The sequence below is a fragment of the Cydia splendana genome, chromosome 10, assembly GCF_910591565.1.
Source record: "Cydia splendana chromosome 10, ilCydSple1.2, whole genome shotgun sequence".
NCBI classification, from domain to species: domain Eukaryota; kingdom Metazoa; phylum Arthropoda; class Insecta; order Lepidoptera; family Tortricidae; genus Cydia; species Cydia splendana.
In genome coordinates this window covers 2,303,864-2,323,594 of record NC_085969.1, presented here as the reverse complement: position 1 = coordinate 2,323,594, position 19,731 = coordinate 2,303,864, and the positions used below count along the sequence as shown (strand labels likewise).

The window sequence follows — 19,731 nt, the reverse complement described above, 5'->3', positions numbered from 1 at the left end:
GGTCAAAAAACCTAGAATTTCGTGTGACGTAATTAATGGATGATCCCTAACGCACAGACTCTATCATGTAACATTGAAAGCTTAGAGAATATAACCTTGGTTATATTCTCTAAGATTGAAAGGGTTGAATAAAAACATATTTCAGTTAAATCAAACCTTCATTTGATATTACTAACGACGACTATGATTAAGATAAAAAAAACTACCAAACTTCTGGTTGACATTAACTGTCATCATTTCCAAATAAACAAGGATTATTTAGTTATATGCTCTTTGTAAACCATGTCGATGAAATCTTTTAATATAAAGCCCGCAGCCAACGAAGAAGAGGACGAAAAAAGGAGTAAAAAGTCCAATCTCCAATCCAATCAAACCATCAACCATAAAATGAGTAAAACTGCAAGCCTAATACTTCGCAAAACGCAGTCGCATTTCTTAGGTAACTCGACAACAAGCTGAGGGGAGATCTTTTTAGAGCCGGTACAGACGGACTGAACTTTGTATGGGAACTGCACGCCAACGTTACAGTTGGCGTGCAGTTTCCATACAAATTGCAGTCCGTCTGTATCGGCCCTTCGTTACGTTCATGTTTTATATAATTAAAGGTCAAATAACTGGGAGACCGAGCTTTGCTCGGAAAACATATAAAAACTCAAAAATGCGCGTTTCCCAGAGATAAGACCCATGGTATAATAATATACTCCGCCTGGTACTCTATTCCCGTCTTTTCTAGGTCACCTAACTGACACAAGCCTACGTCATCATGCGACAGCGCTATATGATAATATGTGATAGCGCTATATATAGCGGCCATGTTATTGTGACGTAGGCCTGTGTCACTCTGGGAATAGAAGACCATGTTTTATTAGACCATGATAAGACCTAGCTAGATCTATTTTTTGCCCCCGAAAACCACCATAAGTATAGCAAATTTCATCGAAATCGTTATAGCCGATTCCGAGATTCCCGAAATATATATATAAATAAATATACAAGAATTGCTCGTTTAAAGGTATAAGATGTGTAGAAGACCGCCAATCAGGTACAAGGTACAGTCATCATCTATTTGAGGAGTGTCTTTTCAAAGGGGCTTATTTTTGTATGGAGTTCATAGAGAATTAAGCCCTTTTAAAAGACTCCTCATTTGCTCTTTCGTCACTTTTAACTCTTGCTGTTTGTACACATACTCGACTTATAGAAGGTCGGTAGGGCAGAAGGAGCGAAGGTCTTCCCTGGCTGTGTCTGAGCGAAATACGTATTCAAATACGAGAGTTCTTGTCCTATGACGGTCTTCACAACCAATTTTATATGCCGGTCTTCGCCACATTGACCTTATAGTGTAAGCGGTCCGAATAAATATAATTATTGGAACAAAGTTCCTTATCGGACGGTTTGCGGATGGGGACTAGGCGAAAAAAAGTGTAAGATTTTGCCGTCACAAGCCATACTTGTGCGATAGATGCAAATGTTTGATAGTATAGTATCGTTTATTGCAAACCATGGTATAATACAATAGATGTCACAATGGAAATGGGTCGCATGGCACCCTGGTAGGGTATGGCAATTATCCTTATAACTAAATACATTAACTAAATATAATATTTAGTACAGAAAAATAGTCTTACTTAATATTAGCGTCACATGCCATACTAGTGTGATAGAACAAAACAAAGCATGAACATGAACACGTCGCCCAGCTTTTCTTAACTTCGTTCCAACCGAGTGTTCCACGTAGGGTTGCCAGATGGTCGGGATTTGGCGGGATTCTCCCGATTTTTAGCATGTGTTCCCGATTCCCGACAAAGTGAAAATTGTCCCGAAAAACAGCTTCACGTTATAAAACAATAATTTCAAGTTCCGAACTGTCGTCGAGCGAGCGAGCGACCCGCGTCGAGCCGCTCGCCGCCGCGAATTTTGTTTGTTTGTTCGAGATCTCAAAGAATTTATACTATTTTTATATAAAAAAAAACATCTATGTAAATGTAAATATAAGAAAATGTAAAATATCGTTGTTTTTCATACAATTACTTTAATTCGAATGTTTTTATACCCGACTCAAGTCCCAAAATCCCGAAAAATTTATATTTGTTCCCGATAATCGCGCCTTTAGATCTGGCAACCCTAGTTCCACGACACTCACCGCTTTTTTTTTCATTTTCTTAGTGTCCTCTGAGAAACTGGACAAGGCCACGAAAAGGGTTATAGCTCCGTACGCACAGATAGTGAGGAAAGGGTTAAAAGAGGAGAGGAAAGAAGGGACATACTTGGATATAAATAGGTTTAACGTGTTCTTGGAAGATACCGTTGATTTGGACTCGCTGCTGTATGAGACTGCTATGGTGTTGAAGACTGTTACTAATAGTTCTGGTAAGCTATGTACAGTCGCCATCAGATATATCGGAGCGGCCAAGGTGCTCACAAATATCGGAACACGCCTCTATTGTCAGGGCGTTAGAGCGCGTGTTCAGATATTGTGAACACCTTGGCCGCTCCTATATATCTGATGGCGACTGTACCTATTTACTATTTACAGTCAAATACGGCAGACGGCCTAGAGGACCACTATTATTGTCCAACGAGATGGTGTGGCCAAATATCTGCCCAGATGGACATCTAATGGGCGGACGACGGATGCAATATACCTACGTGAAAATCATGTTGTCTTATTTAAACCAATTTTAATTACGTATTATATCGTTTGACACAATGACCTTTTATTTATTTACACCTCAATTTACTTACATCTATGGTTTGACATGATTTTGACGTATATTGCATCCGTCGTCCGCCCATTAGACATCACACAAAGCAACGCTTTCCACTAAGCAACCGACAGGGAGAAGTGGAAAGCTACCATAAGAAAAATTAGTATGCGGAGTCGATCCTCAGCATTCAGGGACCGACTTAGAAAAAGAAGACAGTCAAATAATTTAATTTCAATACCATGTTGTACCTTGTCACAGTGACAATCAATATGAAAGTCGCTAGGGACTTCATACTATCATAGAGAAATATTATTCTTACTGAAGGCGGTAGGATATGGTACTTCCTTAAATTCCTTGACCGTATATAAAAATCTAAAGCCTCCTCCACACTCGTGCGCGAATCGCGGCGCAAAGCCGCGAACGTGAGTGTGGAATCCTGAACGCAGACCTGCGAAATCGACTCCACACTCGCGTTCGCGGCTTCGCCCGCGATTCACGCGCATAGTCTGGAGGGGGCTTAATACGTAGCGATTCAGCGTACCTAACCGAGTTTTTTTTTCCGTATCAATTGAAGGGATGTTTACAAAAACAACATAACAGACTACACTGGTTGACACCTGAAACGGTTAACAATGTTCTTAAAAAAGTGTCAACCGCTCTAAGCAGATATGTTGTTTTTGTAAACATCCCTTCAATTGTACATAAGTTTTCTCTTTGACCTAGTTGACTGGTAGAAGTGGTAGAGGATGCCTTAATTAAGGCATAAAGTCCGTCATTTGTACCTTCTTGTATTGCGCAATACAGGTATCTATGCTAAATAAATACCTAACCCGTAAACCGTACTCAAGGCTGTCTAAGTAGCCTTAGCAGTCGACCGAGTATGTAGTTGAAAAAATGTGTTAAGTACACTGATGAGCAAGTGAGCAATATAGTTTGCCTCTCGTGCTTTGAAACCCTAGCTACTCTCGCTTGCTCAGGTTTCAATAAAGCACGAGAGGTAGACTACCTACCCATTCCTTTGCAAAACGCGTTCCGTAGATGCGTTTAATCATTGTTAGCGAAATATCTAAATACCTAATAGCCTAAGCTAAGATTATACATAATATACCTAAGCCTATAACAGGCCAGTTCTCATGCCATCCAAAAATGATCATAATTTCAGGAGCTTTTGTGTACATTGTGAATAAAGTGAACAATGAACTGATACTGATGCCAAAAAATACGAAAAATCCAGCGAGACATGAAGTCAACATTCCTATTGGTAAGTAATTTCATTTTCACATACAGTGAAACTTGGTTAAGTGGGACCTGGATAAGTGGGAAACCTCTATAGCTGGGACTCATGGTGCGGTCCCGGCACTTTGGCACTGAATTACCTCTGTTAGTGAGATAAAACAGACCTCTATAACTGAGATTAGTTGTTTCGATTTTATAGTCAAATTTACCTCTATTACTAAGACAGAGAGTGTATTTTACCTCTTTTACTGAGACTATATTTGAAAAATTACATTTGCTTCATTGTTTTTTTAGAATGTTATAGGAATTGTCCTCTGTATCTGAAATAACGTCAATCTATGACCTCTCTAACTTGGACTTTATTGAAGATCTTGAACTTTAGTCTAACCAAAAATTCCGCATTCTGTTAATTGTGTCTAAACGACTTCAAGTTTTATTTAGTTAGTTTGAGTAAGTAGTTAAAACTATCGAAACGAAAAACCAAAAATTAATTTTCATTTATTAAAGTTCTAAGACGCAAAGAATTCCGTTCTAAATTAAATTTAACAAAATCCATCCTTTGTAGAAGTAGATTAATTCAAAGTTAATTCGAATAAAAATTTGAACAGACTTCAAAAACGATTTAAGCTAGGACAAGTATTATTTTACCCTTATTTATTGTTGATGATTACAACTCATACGTAATGTTGACAAAATACCTTACTTACCATCGCACCTCTATAACTTAAATAACCTATTTTCTCACCTCTATTAATGGAACACTCTATAAATGAGACAGAAATTTATTTATACCAGTGGGCATAGCAAGGTTATATCATATTGCGCGTGGAATCTACTGTCGTCTTTTAACGATAGTCGTAATTTTATCATTTTGCTGAACATGGTTACGGGCTACGATAAGAATACCACGTCGATATCGTATAAAGTTATCGACTATCACTACTGAGACCCTGTGTAAGTGAAATACCTCTTTAAGTGAGACAAATTTGCTCGTCCCTTGAGATCCCACTTATCTAGGTTTCACTGTAATTCAAGTGAATGTTATTAGTGCATAAAGCGATATTTTTAGAAATGCTCAAACTAAGTAAGCTGTATTATTAATGCCAGGATTTAATAAAAACCTTTGTAACGTTGTCTTAGAGTCAGACCGAGCTAACTCGGCAGCGATTTTGATAGGTAGCACAAGACTGTGCATTGGACTCGTCATCTATCTAGGACCTAAATAGCCTACTGGTTTTTTTTAGAAGAGGGCAAGATGGCCGCAGCTCACGTGGCCTCCACCAAGGAATACCTGGTACTAGACGATGTGCAGCGCGACCGGCGCTTCTCCTCGGGCCTTCACTGGATAGATGCTAACACCGCGCTCGTGATGCCAGTACTGCAGCCTGATGGAGATTTATATGCTGTGCTGGAGCTGTATAGGACGTGTGCGGAGCCCTATGATGCGGTAAAGACAGGCGAATAGTTCAAGGGAGGAAGATTTCTGAAATCAAACCATTTATATTACTTAGGTATGTGACGAGATTTTGCCGACGGCGAGCGACACGCTGGTAGATATCAGTCAGGGTCATGATTTCTAATAATTTTTCGTAATGTAATCAGTTCACCACATTTAGTACAGTTATAACAGTAAAAGACGCATATTAGGATATAACATAATAACGAGGTCTCTCATGACTGAGAATGGAAAAAGAAAGATAAATAATTAGAAATGACCACTTTAACGGAGGAAAACGGCTTAGAGCTAGAAGTACCTATATACCTACTTACAACCGATTTGAATTCTGGGCCATTGCTCCTTTTGTCACTGTGGCCCGACATATATCTTATGACATTCTTGTTAATTGCCATTATGACAGGCTACAACTAGTCTTTTTTAGAATTTTTAAAGTCTAACAACAGAACTCTTCCCAGAACGTGGTATACACGGTGGTGAGCGTAGCCTGCTGGGCGGGCGCAGCGGCGCACCAGGCCGCCGCCCGCATCACGCTACAAAAGACCGGCCATCTCAACGCGGAGCTACGCGCTTTGCTCAATAGCTACTTCTGCAACTTGGCCTCTATTGACACAATGCTTACCGACATGTTGGTGAGTTGTAAATTTCTTTAAAAACAGATTCATCGTCCTAACGATGAGATTTGTACCTTTCTGTAAAACTGTTCGTGCCTTTTACCAACCCTGCACACATATGACACATAGATTAGTTAGATTACTGAGGGGTTACATTAAGCGTCTATTGACACGATGCTTACGGATATGCTGTTACGTCGAAAATCCCAAACTCTGCCTGTATAATGTCTGAAAATCTAATGATGATCTAATGAAATGTGACTATGTGACGTGAGACGTCTATTTGGATATTATGACTAAAGTCAAATGTAAAACTCCGCGCTAAGTGATGGTTTTTCCAGGCTGTAGTGAAGTCTTTCATGGGTGCCATGCGGAGCAGCTTCTACATCATAGACCGCGAGCGCGCCGAGCTGACGGCCGACATGTGGGACGACGGCTGGGCAGAGAACACTGCCATGCCCCGCAAGAAAACTAAAATAGAGTAATATTCACACATTAACGTATATATCTATGGACTGGCCTTACGGCACTAAAAATGGTACTAGTTTAGCGGTGTTACTCACGAATTCCTCAACCAATCGCCTTGTACTTACCGGAGTCACACCGCTGTACTGGCCCCTGTCATGCCTCATTATTATTGCCCGTAAAGCCAGTCCCTAGATATCTATATATGTCAATGTATTATTCACACCATCAACCGCGATCCCAAATCCTAAGCCAACCTCAAACCCAATTTCTATTAAGCTTCTGTACCGTTATTTGAAGCCTATTTAATATTTGCGAGAGCGATGCAGTTTCTCAGACGTAATAGCGGTTGACAATTGGCTGTGACAACTACCGCCATAATATTTCCATCACCAGTCCACCAGTTTCCGATTCCAGTTTTAATCCACTCCACCAGCGACCGTGACGGTCGCTTCGGAGTTATTTAATGCAGGAGTTTTCATGATTCATATTTACACAAAGAAAATAGATACTTCACTACAGAATATAAATAATAGTACTACCGTACAGAATGAACACTTTCTACAAAACCGAAGTTTGACAGCGATTCAAGGACGAATCATGCGGTCCCTTTCTAATGTATGACACTATCGCATTCTGCTATTTAGGGTTGTCAAAATTCAAGTCTTATCTGTGGTCGTCCACGCACTGTCTCCCCACTGACTTCACTCACGTTTTTTCTATTGATCAGTACATTTATCCTTATTCCATTCCCTAACCTTAACCCATCAGCTTGAACGCCGACCAGACCCCGGCCGGCCTAGTGGCACGGACCGGGGTGTGCCTCAACGTGCGAGACGCGTACAAGGACCCTCGATTCACGAAGGAGGTGGACCCTACTACGGGTACCGTCGTGCGATCGTGCCTGGCTATGCCGATTATGGATAAAAAGGGAGTTATTGGTGAGTTATGTTACCATGGTGTACCTACTTATTTTAGAGCACAGACCAATTTTCTGTGACTTATTAGAGATACCTAATGTAGGTACATAAGTTAAAAGAAAGTTTACTAATAGTTGAAGTCTGTCGGATCTAGAAAATTTTGCAGGAATTATATAAAGCAAATTTTGGAAACTTGGCCCTGAAGCAGCTTAAGAACAACAAGGCGCCGGGCAAAGACGGAATCACTTCAGAGCTTCTGAGAGCGGGTGGAACACCGGTACTTAAAGTCCTCCAGAAGCTCTTTAATTCCGTCTTGTCCGAGGGCATAACGCCTGAAACATGGAATAGAGGCGAGGTGGTGCTGTTCTTCAAAAAAGGTGATAACAACCTATTGAAGAACTACAGACCCATCACGCTTCTGAGCCATGTCTATAAGCTGTTTTCAAGGGTCATCACGAACCGTCTCGAACACAGACTTGATGACTTCCAGCCTCCCGAACAAGCCGGTTTCCGAAAAGGCTATAGTACCATAGACCACATCCATACGCTGCGGCAAGTTATACAGAAGACCGAAGAGTATAACTTGCCATTATGCTTAGCGTTTGTGGACTATGAGAAAGCCTTCGATTCGGTGGAAACATGGGCGGTGCTTGAGTCTCTTCAGCGATGCCATATTGACTATCGGTACATCGAAGTGTTGAAGTGTTTGTATAGTAACGCCACCATGTCGGTCCGAGTACAGGAGCAGAGCACGAGGGCGATTCCATTGCGAAGAGGCGTAAGGCAGGGAGACGTTATCTCTCCGAAACTGTTTACTGCCGTAATGGAAGACGCCTTCAAGCTCCTGGAATGGGAAGGACTTGGCATCAACATCAACGGCGAATACATCACTCACCTTCGGTTTGCCGACGATATCGTAGTCATGGCAAAGTCGATGGAGGAACTCAGCATGATGCTCGATGACCTCAACCGAGTTTCACAACGGGTGGGCTTGAAAATGAACATGGACAAGACGAAACTTATGTCTGTTGGGAACTCGGTACTCGAAGTTGTTGACTCGTACATCTACCTAGGACAAGTAGTCCAATTAGGTAGGTCCAACTTCGAGAAAGAGGTAGTGATGTACCGACTATTGATTTGGCCGACTAGCCGACTAGCCGACCAATCGGCGCTCGAATGGCCGATTAGTCGGCCGACTAGTCGGCTAGTCGGCCAGATCATTAGTTTCGTATAAGTTCTGGTGAAAAACAATAGTTTTGCTCCTTTGATTGCGCTATTCATCATATTAGCTTGGCTAAAAGGTGTTCTCTACGGGTTCAAAGACCTATCACATGAATCCTCGTTCAATTTCTGTCTTTCTTTTATTTTGCGATCCTTAGCAGACCGTCAGTACAGCTTGAAGGAGGTATTTCCAAGGCTCTATTTCCCGTACGTAGTTAAGAACCTATCCCCTGTGGTTAGCGTATTTACGAGCAACGTGCCCTGTCTAAATTTTGCAATAACATTAATAGTTCCCTATAGCTCCACCATTAAAAAAAATGAATAATAATAAAATTATTTTACTATCGAACTTGCCCATGAAATTAAACGAGAATCAGCTGAGATCGACCTGTAGAGGAAAACACCAGCCCACCAACATATGATAATGATCCAACGGTCAATTTTATGAACAAAAGTTTTCGTATGCACCCTGAATAGGTATTTTAGTAAAAATAGACATAAAACATTATGGTAAATATTTACTGTTGATTTCTTTTTTTTTCTGTTTTTCTTTCACTAATAAAGTGCCGACTAATCGGCCATTTTTGCCGACTAGTCGCCGACTAATCGCCGACTACAAATGTGGCCGGATAGTCGGCTTTCCCGACTAGTCGGCGACTAGTCGGTACATCCCTAGAAAGAGGTCAACCGCCGAATCCAACTCGGTTGGGCAGCGTTCGGGAAACTACGTAATGTCTTTTCGTCCGACATACCTCAGTGCCTCAAGACGAAAGTCTTTAATCAATGTGTGTTACCAGTGATGACTTACGGCTCCGAAACGTGGTCTTTCACTATCGGCCTCATCTCAAAACTCAAAGTCGCTCAACGAGCTATGGAGAGGGCTATGCTCGGAGTTTCTCTACGTGATCGAATCAGAAATGAGGAGATCCGTAGACGACCTAAAGTCACCGACATAACCCACCGGATTAGCAAGCTGAAGTGGCAATGGGCAGGCCACATTGCACGCAGAGAAGATGGCCGATGGGGTCGAAAAGTGCTCGAGTGGAGACCACGGACTAGCAAGCGCAGCGTAGGACGTCCACCCACAAGATGGACAGACGATCTTGTTAAGGTCGCCGGAAGACGCTGGTTGCGGGTCGCTTCCAACCGGCACGTATGGAGGTCCAAGGGGGAGGCCTATGTTCAGCAGTGGACGTCTTATGGCTAAGATGATGATGATGATGAAATTTTGGAAAAATTGTCGTAAGAAAATCGCATATATTCTCTATAGGCTAGGGAGTCTAGGGCAAAGATGATCAATAAATGATCGTAACTGAAGATAAGTCTTCCAATGACGATAATCATTTGTGGCTGTCCATCAGAGAAGGGTCCTTATGCTTCATGTGCAATAAGAACCATTCTATTAAAATTTCTGTTGGAATTTCAGATAAACTGGTCCTTATTGCACTTAAAGCATAAGGACCCTTCTGTGATGGAAAGCCACATTTGTAGGACCTTGCGGGCGAAAACAGGCGGGCTAGCTGTCAATTCAATAGCCTGTAGTCTGTAGTGTTCATTCACCCCATTCCCAAGATATTCTTCGAACCCTCTTATTTTACGACTAATAAATATGAAACCGACATGTTTCTATCAAGTTCGTCTTAGTACCATTGCCCACACTGTTAACTGTCCATCGGTAAACCTTATTACAAAAGGCACCGATTGACAGTTAAGAATGTGGCTGTTTGTACCACCCATTACACCCCGTTTGTAATAATGGTATGAAATCGTCAGGAGTTGTCCAACTGACCAACAAAAAGAACGCGAAACCGTTCGAAGCCGAAGACGAGGAGATATTCAAAGTGTTCGTCAGCTACTGTTCTCTCATCGTGCAGTTCTACCACATGCATCAGGAGAAGATCTACCATGTACGTAAAGAAAGTTCCAATTGGTTTAAAGAATCAGCTTGTAGTAAAGTTGCGCTTCCGACCATAAAAAATCGTCAAAAAGTTGGTGCTAATTCGGTTTTTTCTTTGTGAACCGTTAGGTACAGTAAAAGTAGTCAACTTGCTAAAAATAGGGAAAGTAAGTCGGTGAGAATCGAGTTCCATGTGCGCTCCGCCACTATAATACTACTACATATTTTTTTTTAACTATTTGGTTTCCCGCACCCCGTTTCATCTTTATTTCTCTCTCATCTCGCTCAAAACTTGAGAAATCTGTCGATAATTAAACTACTAACAGTAAGTAAAAGACCCAAACTCAAAGAGCTTATTGATGTTTGATGTATTTTGTAGGAAAACCTCAACCACGTGTACTGCGACCTGATGCATGTGCACCTGAAGCCGTGCCGACACGACTTCGACGAGCTCATAGAGAGCAACGGGATCGCTATACCGCCGAACAACTTTAACAAGTAGGTACAATCATCGAAATTACACTTTCGAGATTGCACGGAGTGCAGCCATCGCGAGCACTAGAGCCTGAAGAAGGCCCCACCGATGGGCTCGAAACATGTCGCCAATAGAATAATTCAGGCGAGTTAACCCTTATGATCTAAATAGGTTTAACAATCACGTAATGATTAAGCTAAGATTGGTAAAGTTATTGAGTTACATATTCCTCCCATACAATTACCTATGTACGTCTGAAGGGGCTGATATCCGTATAGCCCGTATAGGTACGTTCTTTCGACTTACCCCAGACCCCTCATTAAGTTGACTGTATCATCATCAGCAGTGAACCAGATAGTCCAGACAAAAACGGCTGCGGGATCGCGGATATTTATTACCCTAAAAGGATCTTCATAGTCTAATATTGGGCTACCCTATGCTGATTAAAGTCTCTAAGGGTTAAAATGGAAGTCCATTTTATGTACTTATTCCGTGTCTAATCCTGACCCGTCTCCTCCTAATCCTGATCCTGGCGTGTGGATCGTTGCGCCACAGCAGTAAGTAAGTGTCTAATCCTTCCCAGCCGCTCGTATCAAATTGTCAGTCTTGAGAATATATAATTGGGTCCTAAATCTACTAAGTCATTGATGATCCAAACACATTATTAAGCAGGTTGGCCAGTTCATCAGTTTTAGATTTTGAACACACTGGAGACAATTTATAAGTGTTTCAATTTATAAATATCTCTTCGTTTACAGCTACAACTTCCATATAAGTGAGATCAGCAAAGAAGACATGCCCGGGCTCGTGTGCTACATGTTCAGTGAAACCATCATGGAGAAGATGAGTTTCGACCGCACGCAAATGGCTGACTTCGCGCTGACGGTGCTGGGATGTTACCGGCCGAACCCTTACCATAACGCAGAACACGCGTTTTGTTTTACGCACACTATGTATATGATACTGCTGACGAACCCGGGACACTTTGATCCTATTGAGGTACCTATTCATAACTATTAGGGACTGCAGCGATATTGATTTTATTTTATTGATTCACAAAATGTACACAGCATTATTACAGCGAACTAAGTAAGTACACTGTAGAATTTATAATAGACAGTATTTATAAAAACAAGGTAGGTACTTTACATGATATAGAAAGGACGAACAGAACAAACGTGTGAAAGAAAAACTAATACAAGACAGAAGATTCACGCTTATCCATAGGTATGACCACGCTAGTCATGTAACTTGATATCTGTGAAGCTAACCGTAAAACCTAGCGTGTAACGCAAAAAAAGGCTGTCAGCAGTGCGTTCTCTAGTTCGGTTTAAGTTTGAAGGTTGATTCAATTCTGCATTTATTCCTCCCGATCTTTGGCTAAGACTAAGACGAAAAGTTCAACGGTATTTCTGATTCCAGTTGTACGGATATGATAGTCGCATTTATCCACGTGATAGCGTGATAATGACAGCGTCTAACACTTTCCATCTACTGCTGTTAAAAAATTACAGTTGCTTTATCACGTCCTCCATCATACGCCTGCTAATGACTAAACTTCTGTTCACCAGACAGCGGCACTGCTCCTGTCCGGGGTGTGCCACGACCTGGACCACCCAGGCGTCAATAACAACTTCCTCTCGCTCACAAACCACCCGCTCTCGCAGATGTACAGGACCTCGCTATTGGAATACCACCATTACTTCCTAGCCAAGAAGCTTATTGAGGTACAGAGTATTTTACTTGCCGTTTGTACAGTCGACGTCAAAGATATATATCTTTGACGTCGACTGTACCTACACGAGCTCTGAGGCAGTCAAATAAACTCCGCTTTGCCATTTCTCGGTCACGAATTCACAGACTATATACCTAGTTACTTCGTGATCTAACTTTAAATTCCACTCCTGGGCCTAAATTCTGAACCCCAAAAAAATCAGGAAAAAGATGTGGCAATCAGCATTTGGCAAGTCACCGCCAAACTGTCAAATTTCACATTTCGTCATATCCCCTTATGGTTTTTCTTTTATGATTGATGAAACATTTATTCTAGAAAAGATAGTTCAACATGCACCAACAATCAAATATGTTTGTTAAACTAAAGTGCTGTTATTATACTTAAAGTACTCTATTATCTTCTTTTTTTCTTATCTATTTTTTTTATTTATTTTAGGATAAGAAAATCATATCAAAGCTGCCGCCAGCCGACCAGGAGCGCCTACTAGAGGAGATCAAATACGACATCCTCTGCACGGACCTAGCTGTGTACTTCCAAGTGAGGGCTCAGCTCGCCAACGTAGTCGCCGAAGGTACCTTCGACTGGAAACTGTCCACACACAGGAACCTGCTTAAGGTAAAAAGTAACATTAAGGCCCCAGTACACATCAGTAGCTAATGATGGGCTATGCCAAGCCACTGCCATGGGCAACTGTGTGAACACCACAGGCCACGCTACGACGTCACGATTCCTATACGATTTCTTTGAAGTGTCAATAAACCGACAAGTTCCCGATTGCGCACCATGACAGACAACTGACGGCCAGTCGTTCGCCATTGTATACCATTGCCACAATACACAATGTACACAATGGCGATGGCTTGTCATGACCCATCTTTGACCACTGTGTACTAGGACCAAAAATATGCCTTCTATGATAGGAAGACTGCAGATTACATAGACTGAATGAACAAGTTTATTTTCTACAAACAGTAAGAACGTTAGCTCCATCCAAAAGCGCTTCATAATCATAATATTACCTATCTAAAACTGCTTCCTAATTTGCGATTAAATGATTACCAAGTTATTTACAGGGAATACTTATGACGACAAGTGATCTCTCGGGATGCTGCAAACCATTTGGTGTTGCTAAAGCTATAACGGCTTGTATATACGAAGAATTTTATAATCAAGTAAGTTTTGAAATTATTAGACGTTATGTTAACATAACGTCTAATAATTTGCGAGTATGTTAAAACTTACTTAGTTACTTAGTTGCTTTTTCTTCAGTTCTGATAGCTCTCTTATATGTGGCCCGTAAATTAAGACGAAATATGCTAGAAGAATGATCATGATGAATAGAAGTATTCAGTGTGGGTACTCTGTTAGCAATCAATCTTCGTACGATCTCGTAGGATCTTCGACCCGAGGAAGCGGAAGGGTGCGCGCCGCACCTTGTACCGACCGCGGGGTTGTAAGCGAAATTTCTCTATCATTCTTTAGACCTCATACAAAGACACTTAGATGGTTGGCAATCCTCAACTGTGCGTTTCCCCAGAAACTTCCTACCTCTCACAGCTAAATTGTAAAATGAACTGTCGTATCGCCCGCGGTAGGTAGCTATTTCCCGACCGATACGACCTTCAAATCTTCAAGAAGAGACCATAATACCCTTACTTCCATCTCTGATGACTAATGGGCGGACGACGGATGCAATATACGTCAAAATCATGACGTAATTAAAATTGGTTTAAAATAAGACCACATGATTTTGACGTATATTGCATCCGTCATCCGCCCATAACTGATGACCATAGGCCATTCATCTTCTCGTTTGCCTCCTATATATCATCCAAAGGGCTCCTCTTTATATCGATTATTGTCTGATCGGATTCTCAATTGCTAATGTTTCCAGGGTGATAAAGAGCGCGCAATGGGCTACACCCCGCTCAGCATGATGGACCGCAGGCGCTCCTCGAACCAGCCCGCCGAACAGATCCAATTTCTGTGTGTGGTGGTGATGCCCTGTCTGCTCCTGCTCCAACATGTGTTCCCTAACACGGCGCAACTTGCTGATAATTGCAGGTACAGTACCCAACGATAAATATTGCACATTGGTTTTTCGAAAGAAAGAAATAAAATAAATATTAGACAGAGCTTACATACATCTTACACAGATCAACCTAGCCGTGACCTAGCCTCAAACTAAGCAAAGCTTGAACTACTAATGGGTGCTAGGCGACGATATACATATGTACTTATATAGATAAATACATACTTATATACAGGGTGACCTTAGCCATTGGACAAACCCTGAAATCCCACGTAGGGTTACTTCTCAGAAGTGCTCTAACGGTAATATTTTTTAATTAGAACAAAAGATAAAAAAAAAATTATCAAACAAAAGTTATTTCCAACAAAAAGAATAGATAGTATAGAGGGGTCCTGTCATTGTAAATTTTGTAGTCACTGTAAATTTACTGCCATCTATCGACACACGACTAAAACTCAAAATGAAAACGTATAGAGTTATCAAAAAATGAATATATATGGATAAATGATTTTATTATTTTTATATCATTTTGATCCATGTTCATTCACTGATATCTATGTGTTAAAATTGTTAAATATGAAACGGTGTCGTCACGCCATCTAGCTGAGGATAGGCTAAAGGTGTGTGCGCCATCTATTCGAGAATGACTTTTACTTGAATTCCGAGGCACGTTTTTTCCTTAGACTTTATTCGTCTTATACGAAGTTACATATGTCTTTGTTTCCAATAATCGACAACAAAAAGAAACATACTGTATTTAATCATTGGCAGTGCTTTTGACAATTTGTTTGAAATTGTGCGGCAAAGATGACATTTGTCAAAAGTCAGAATCTTATTAATGTCATCAATAAAAAAGATAATCAAAACGGTCGAAGAAGGTTTCATACTATTTATTGCCTCAGGAGCTACTTACACATACAGGTTGCTCCAAAGTAAAAAAATCGTAATTTGTTAATTTCTTCGTAACCGCTACACCGATTGTTATGATATTTTGTATACTGGTTCTAAATACCCCAATGCATATGTACATTCCGGCTTTGTCCAATGGCTAGGGACACCCTGTATACATAGGCAACACCAATGACTCAGGAACAAATATTTGTGTTCACCACACAAATAAAATGCCCTTACCGGGATTCGTGCCCGAGACCATCATCGGCTTCACAGGCAAGGTCACTTCACTACCCACTAGGCCAGACCGGTCGTCGTCGGTAAAGATACTATTAAATTATATTGGCAGTTTAAGACGATTTCCTTACACTGGGCGCCAGTCCGTCAATCATTGTATTTATTAAATCTCGTTTCATATCAAATAAATACTGCACTTTATGGACTGTAGGTACCTATTAGTTTACGTTAAATAGATGACATGTAAACCTATAAGTTTTTTATAGATCTACCCAAGAATATTGGCACGAGGAGATCGAGATCCGCGGCCAGAAACTGTGGAAACAGGACGACTCGCTCGTGAGCGTCGGACGTAAGAACACGATTAGCACGAACGACACCCCGGAGTAGGTAGACGATTGAATATGCACCTTACACGGAGGAGTTACGGTTGTTTTTGCTTTGTACAATACACTTTGTCTGGTTTGCCAATCGTGTCACAAAGTAGTTGAAGATAATTGGTCTAAAATGTACCCTTATTAGATAAAGCCTGCTATTGCTATTTCTTTAAAATATATAAGATAGTTCCCTAAAACTATACTCTGTACTGTATCTTTAGGTACTTAAATAAAAGTAAACAAAATCTACCCTCAAATGGTTCCTTATGCCAGTTGAGGGTAGATGAAAACATTACATGATCAAATAATGTAGGTTAATGTCAGGTCGTTCAGTGCCAGATTCAGGCGGTTTTGTATTTGGTTGGTTAACCAATAAATGTTATAACTACCCGAAAATTTACAAATTGTTTACTTTTATTAAAATATCTAAAGATACAGACTATAGGCAAGTCGGTTGGAACCGAGTTCCATGCCCGCTCCACGAATGCTATATTCTATCTATTCCGTATGGATATTCAAAAAAAATCCACATGACTCGGGCGTTGGGCCACTGATATAATTAATTAATGTCAGTAACCTACGAGAATAGGTTTAGACCTCGCTCGGAAAGATGGCGCCATACCATTGGCGCGCCTTACTCTTGTAGATGGCGACACCTTTTGATCTTTAACCTTTTGGACGCCAATGACCGATATATCCGCACCGCAGGTCCAACGCCAAAGACGAATTAATCGGTCACAGACCACAGAGCAACATAGACATACGTGCATATGCATAAAGTTCAATTTCAGTTTTGACACTTCGGTGACGTGGCGTCCGACAGCTTTTGTATTTGACACGGCGTCGAAAAGGTTAACAAATTTAACCCATATCAGTGAAAGAACAAGGTTCAAAGTCAAAGTTTTAATCCTGTATCGAAAGATGGCAGTAACAGTGACTACAAAATTTACTTGGACAATTCGATTCTATTCTAAATTCTCTGTCACTGGCATAGGTATCCAGCTAGCTAGGTAGGTGTACTGGTAGGTAACTTCAGCTAGTTTCTGCTTTGTCACGATTGGCTGTCCATTCTAAGTTTGAATGTGAATAAATAATTAAATTTTGTAAAAGGTGGTTTTATTTTGATTAATTATGGTAAAAAATATCACCAGGTCCAGGTCACCACACCCAGAACTCTACACCAGCTGTCGCGTCGAATAGAGTAGCATGTAAAATGTTTGTAGACATTTTTTGGAAGTTAAGCACTTTCACCATTACATTAATTTATTTTGAAATGTTAGAGTTAGGCCAATATAAGGCTGCAACGATTTTGATAGCATACGCAGTGCAAGTGCTATTTTAAACTTCAAACTTCTATGAAATTATGACGTATAAATAACACTTACAGTGCGTAAGGAGTAAGGAACTGTCTTAGAGATCATCATTCGACGCAACAGATATAAAATCACCACAAGGAACCGTACCATAAATAATCGCGAACAAACATACATACATACATACATACGGGTCAAACTGAGAACCTCCTTTTTTTTGAAGGCGGTTAATAAAACAAGACAATTTTTATGAGTTTTGGTCGTCACCTGACTATGGGTGGTATTCCACCTATCCAATTTCTTTGTCCAATGTGTGTTGCATCTCACATTTTGCTTAATGAGAGAGTGAGACGCAATGACATTGGACAGGTCGAATATCACCCTATGATACCAGTCTTCAATAAAACAACGATAGTGACATGATAGCAAATTTATTTCATTATATCCTATTATGATCGACATAATACGTAACCGAATGTTAACTTGCGTTTGACAGATTACTGACATTTATACTCTCTGTATATCTAAACAGTCATATATCCTAACCGACAACACATGCTAAAATGGTCGGCTCTTTATCATTTGTCACCATGCCTGTCACGTTCTAACAAATATGTAAGTGCGAAGACGCATGGCATGACAGGTGATAAAAAATGCGACCATGATACCGCTTCTGTTCAAATTAGATATTATATAAAACTACATTACGTGGTGACTTTAGAAGGATCGTATCTCGACATCTCGTTTTCAAAAGTGCTTATTTCTATGAAAACCATACAAAAGTAAACCCTTTTGAAGAGACACTCAAATATTGCTCACGAGTTGACTGCCACTTCACTTCTTTTTTATTTTAAAGGCTAACAAGCGTACGGCCCGCGTGGTAAGTAGACGTGTTAGCCTATAGACGCATTCCATAAGCACGTTGCAGTATCTTTGAAAACGTGGTTAAGAAAGCACTTCTTTTAGAAATCGTTGGCAAGAAAACCTCCCTAATACTGCATAACAGACTAAAGAAAAAAAACAACGGGTTGCAATCCGGGAGTGCCGGCAGAAGTGAAAACTCAATGACATTGTAACAGTTTTTCGATCAGGTCACGTGTCCGTCTTACGAAGCGTCTTACGTCTTACGCTGTCGCGAGTTTAACATTTTTTCCCCATCACAAAAAGTGCACAGCGCCGCTAAAGAAGTTTTCACTTCAAAAAAACAAAATACATATAAGCTATTTCCTCAGAAACAAAGACCTTGCTATAGCTGTCTCTCGTAAAGGCAATTAAATCGTACGCACAATGCAGTTACGACCTTTCGAAAGTGACCATCCAATTACCAATTTTGTACACCCAAGGCGAAAAATATTTTTAAAAAGTCAATTTATTTACCTATGCCTTCAGGCACTGTTTAAAATACTTCGATTATCGGCGAATGGTTACTATTGGTCCGATTCTCGAATCGATAAAATTTGAGATAAGGCATTTATGGCATCTCGAATAGAACTCGAATTTGAGAATCGTACCATAGAAATTCTTCGATAAGAATTACTATTTTATTTGTAGTCAAAGTAAAGCAATTACAACCATGGACTCGTGTTGACATATTTCCGCCACTTTGGCAGTTCAGATATTTTTAACTTTGACTGCAAATATTGAATACTTCATACTTGTCAAAGATGAACCCTAGAGTGGAATAATACCCAAACGCCTACTTGGTGTTACAGGAATTCACATAGGTGATGTTTATGCCACGCAACCGATATAAGATACTATGACATGATATAGGTACCCTTATATCGTCAGGTGACAAGCAAAACTCACTAATTACTACCACAAGTTAATAGCCATAGTGAACCATATTAATACATGAATAAGGTTGATTTTTGATTAATATTTTTTTAGTAATTAGTGTGTTTTGCTTGTCACCTGACGATATATGCCTATTGGGACGTTTTCAACCTACTAAAAAAACTCCTACCTACTCATTCAAATGAGTTCTGAGCATATGTTTTTTTAGTTTAATAAAAAAGGCTTAGACTGACTTATCAGCAGATATCGTAAATAGCATTTTCGGTGCAGCGGAGTGGTGTTAATGGAATTGGTATAAACAATTTCAACCCTAATGATTAAATAGCGTTAATTACGTTAATATTAACCTTAATTTACCAA

The 19,731-nt window shown here is 40.4% G+C and overlaps 1 protein-coding gene across 1 annotated transcript; it reads left to right on the top strand.

Moving 5' to 3' along the window:
- Positions 1-257: 257 nt before the first annotated feature.
- LOC134794164 (cAMP and cAMP-inhibited cGMP 3',5'-cyclic phosphodiesterase 10A-like) lies at positions 258-17,318 on the top strand. Its single transcript, XM_063765881.1, has 15 exons — positions 258-439; positions 2,164-2,367; positions 3,868-3,966; positions 5,186-5,388; positions 5,856-6,029; positions 6,353-6,492; positions 7,248-7,417; positions 10,391-10,524; positions 10,894-11,012; positions 11,748-11,988; positions 12,561-12,716; positions 13,160-13,339; positions 13,798-13,896; positions 14,619-14,788; positions 16,151-17,318. Exons 1-15 carry the CDS (start codon positions 283-285, stop codon positions 16,272-16,274), a joined length of 2,370 nt encoding a protein of 789 aa, XP_063621951.1. The 5' UTR covers positions 258-282; the 3' UTR covers positions 16,275-17,318.
- The last annotated feature ends 2,413 nt before the right edge of the window (positions 17,319-19,731 follow it).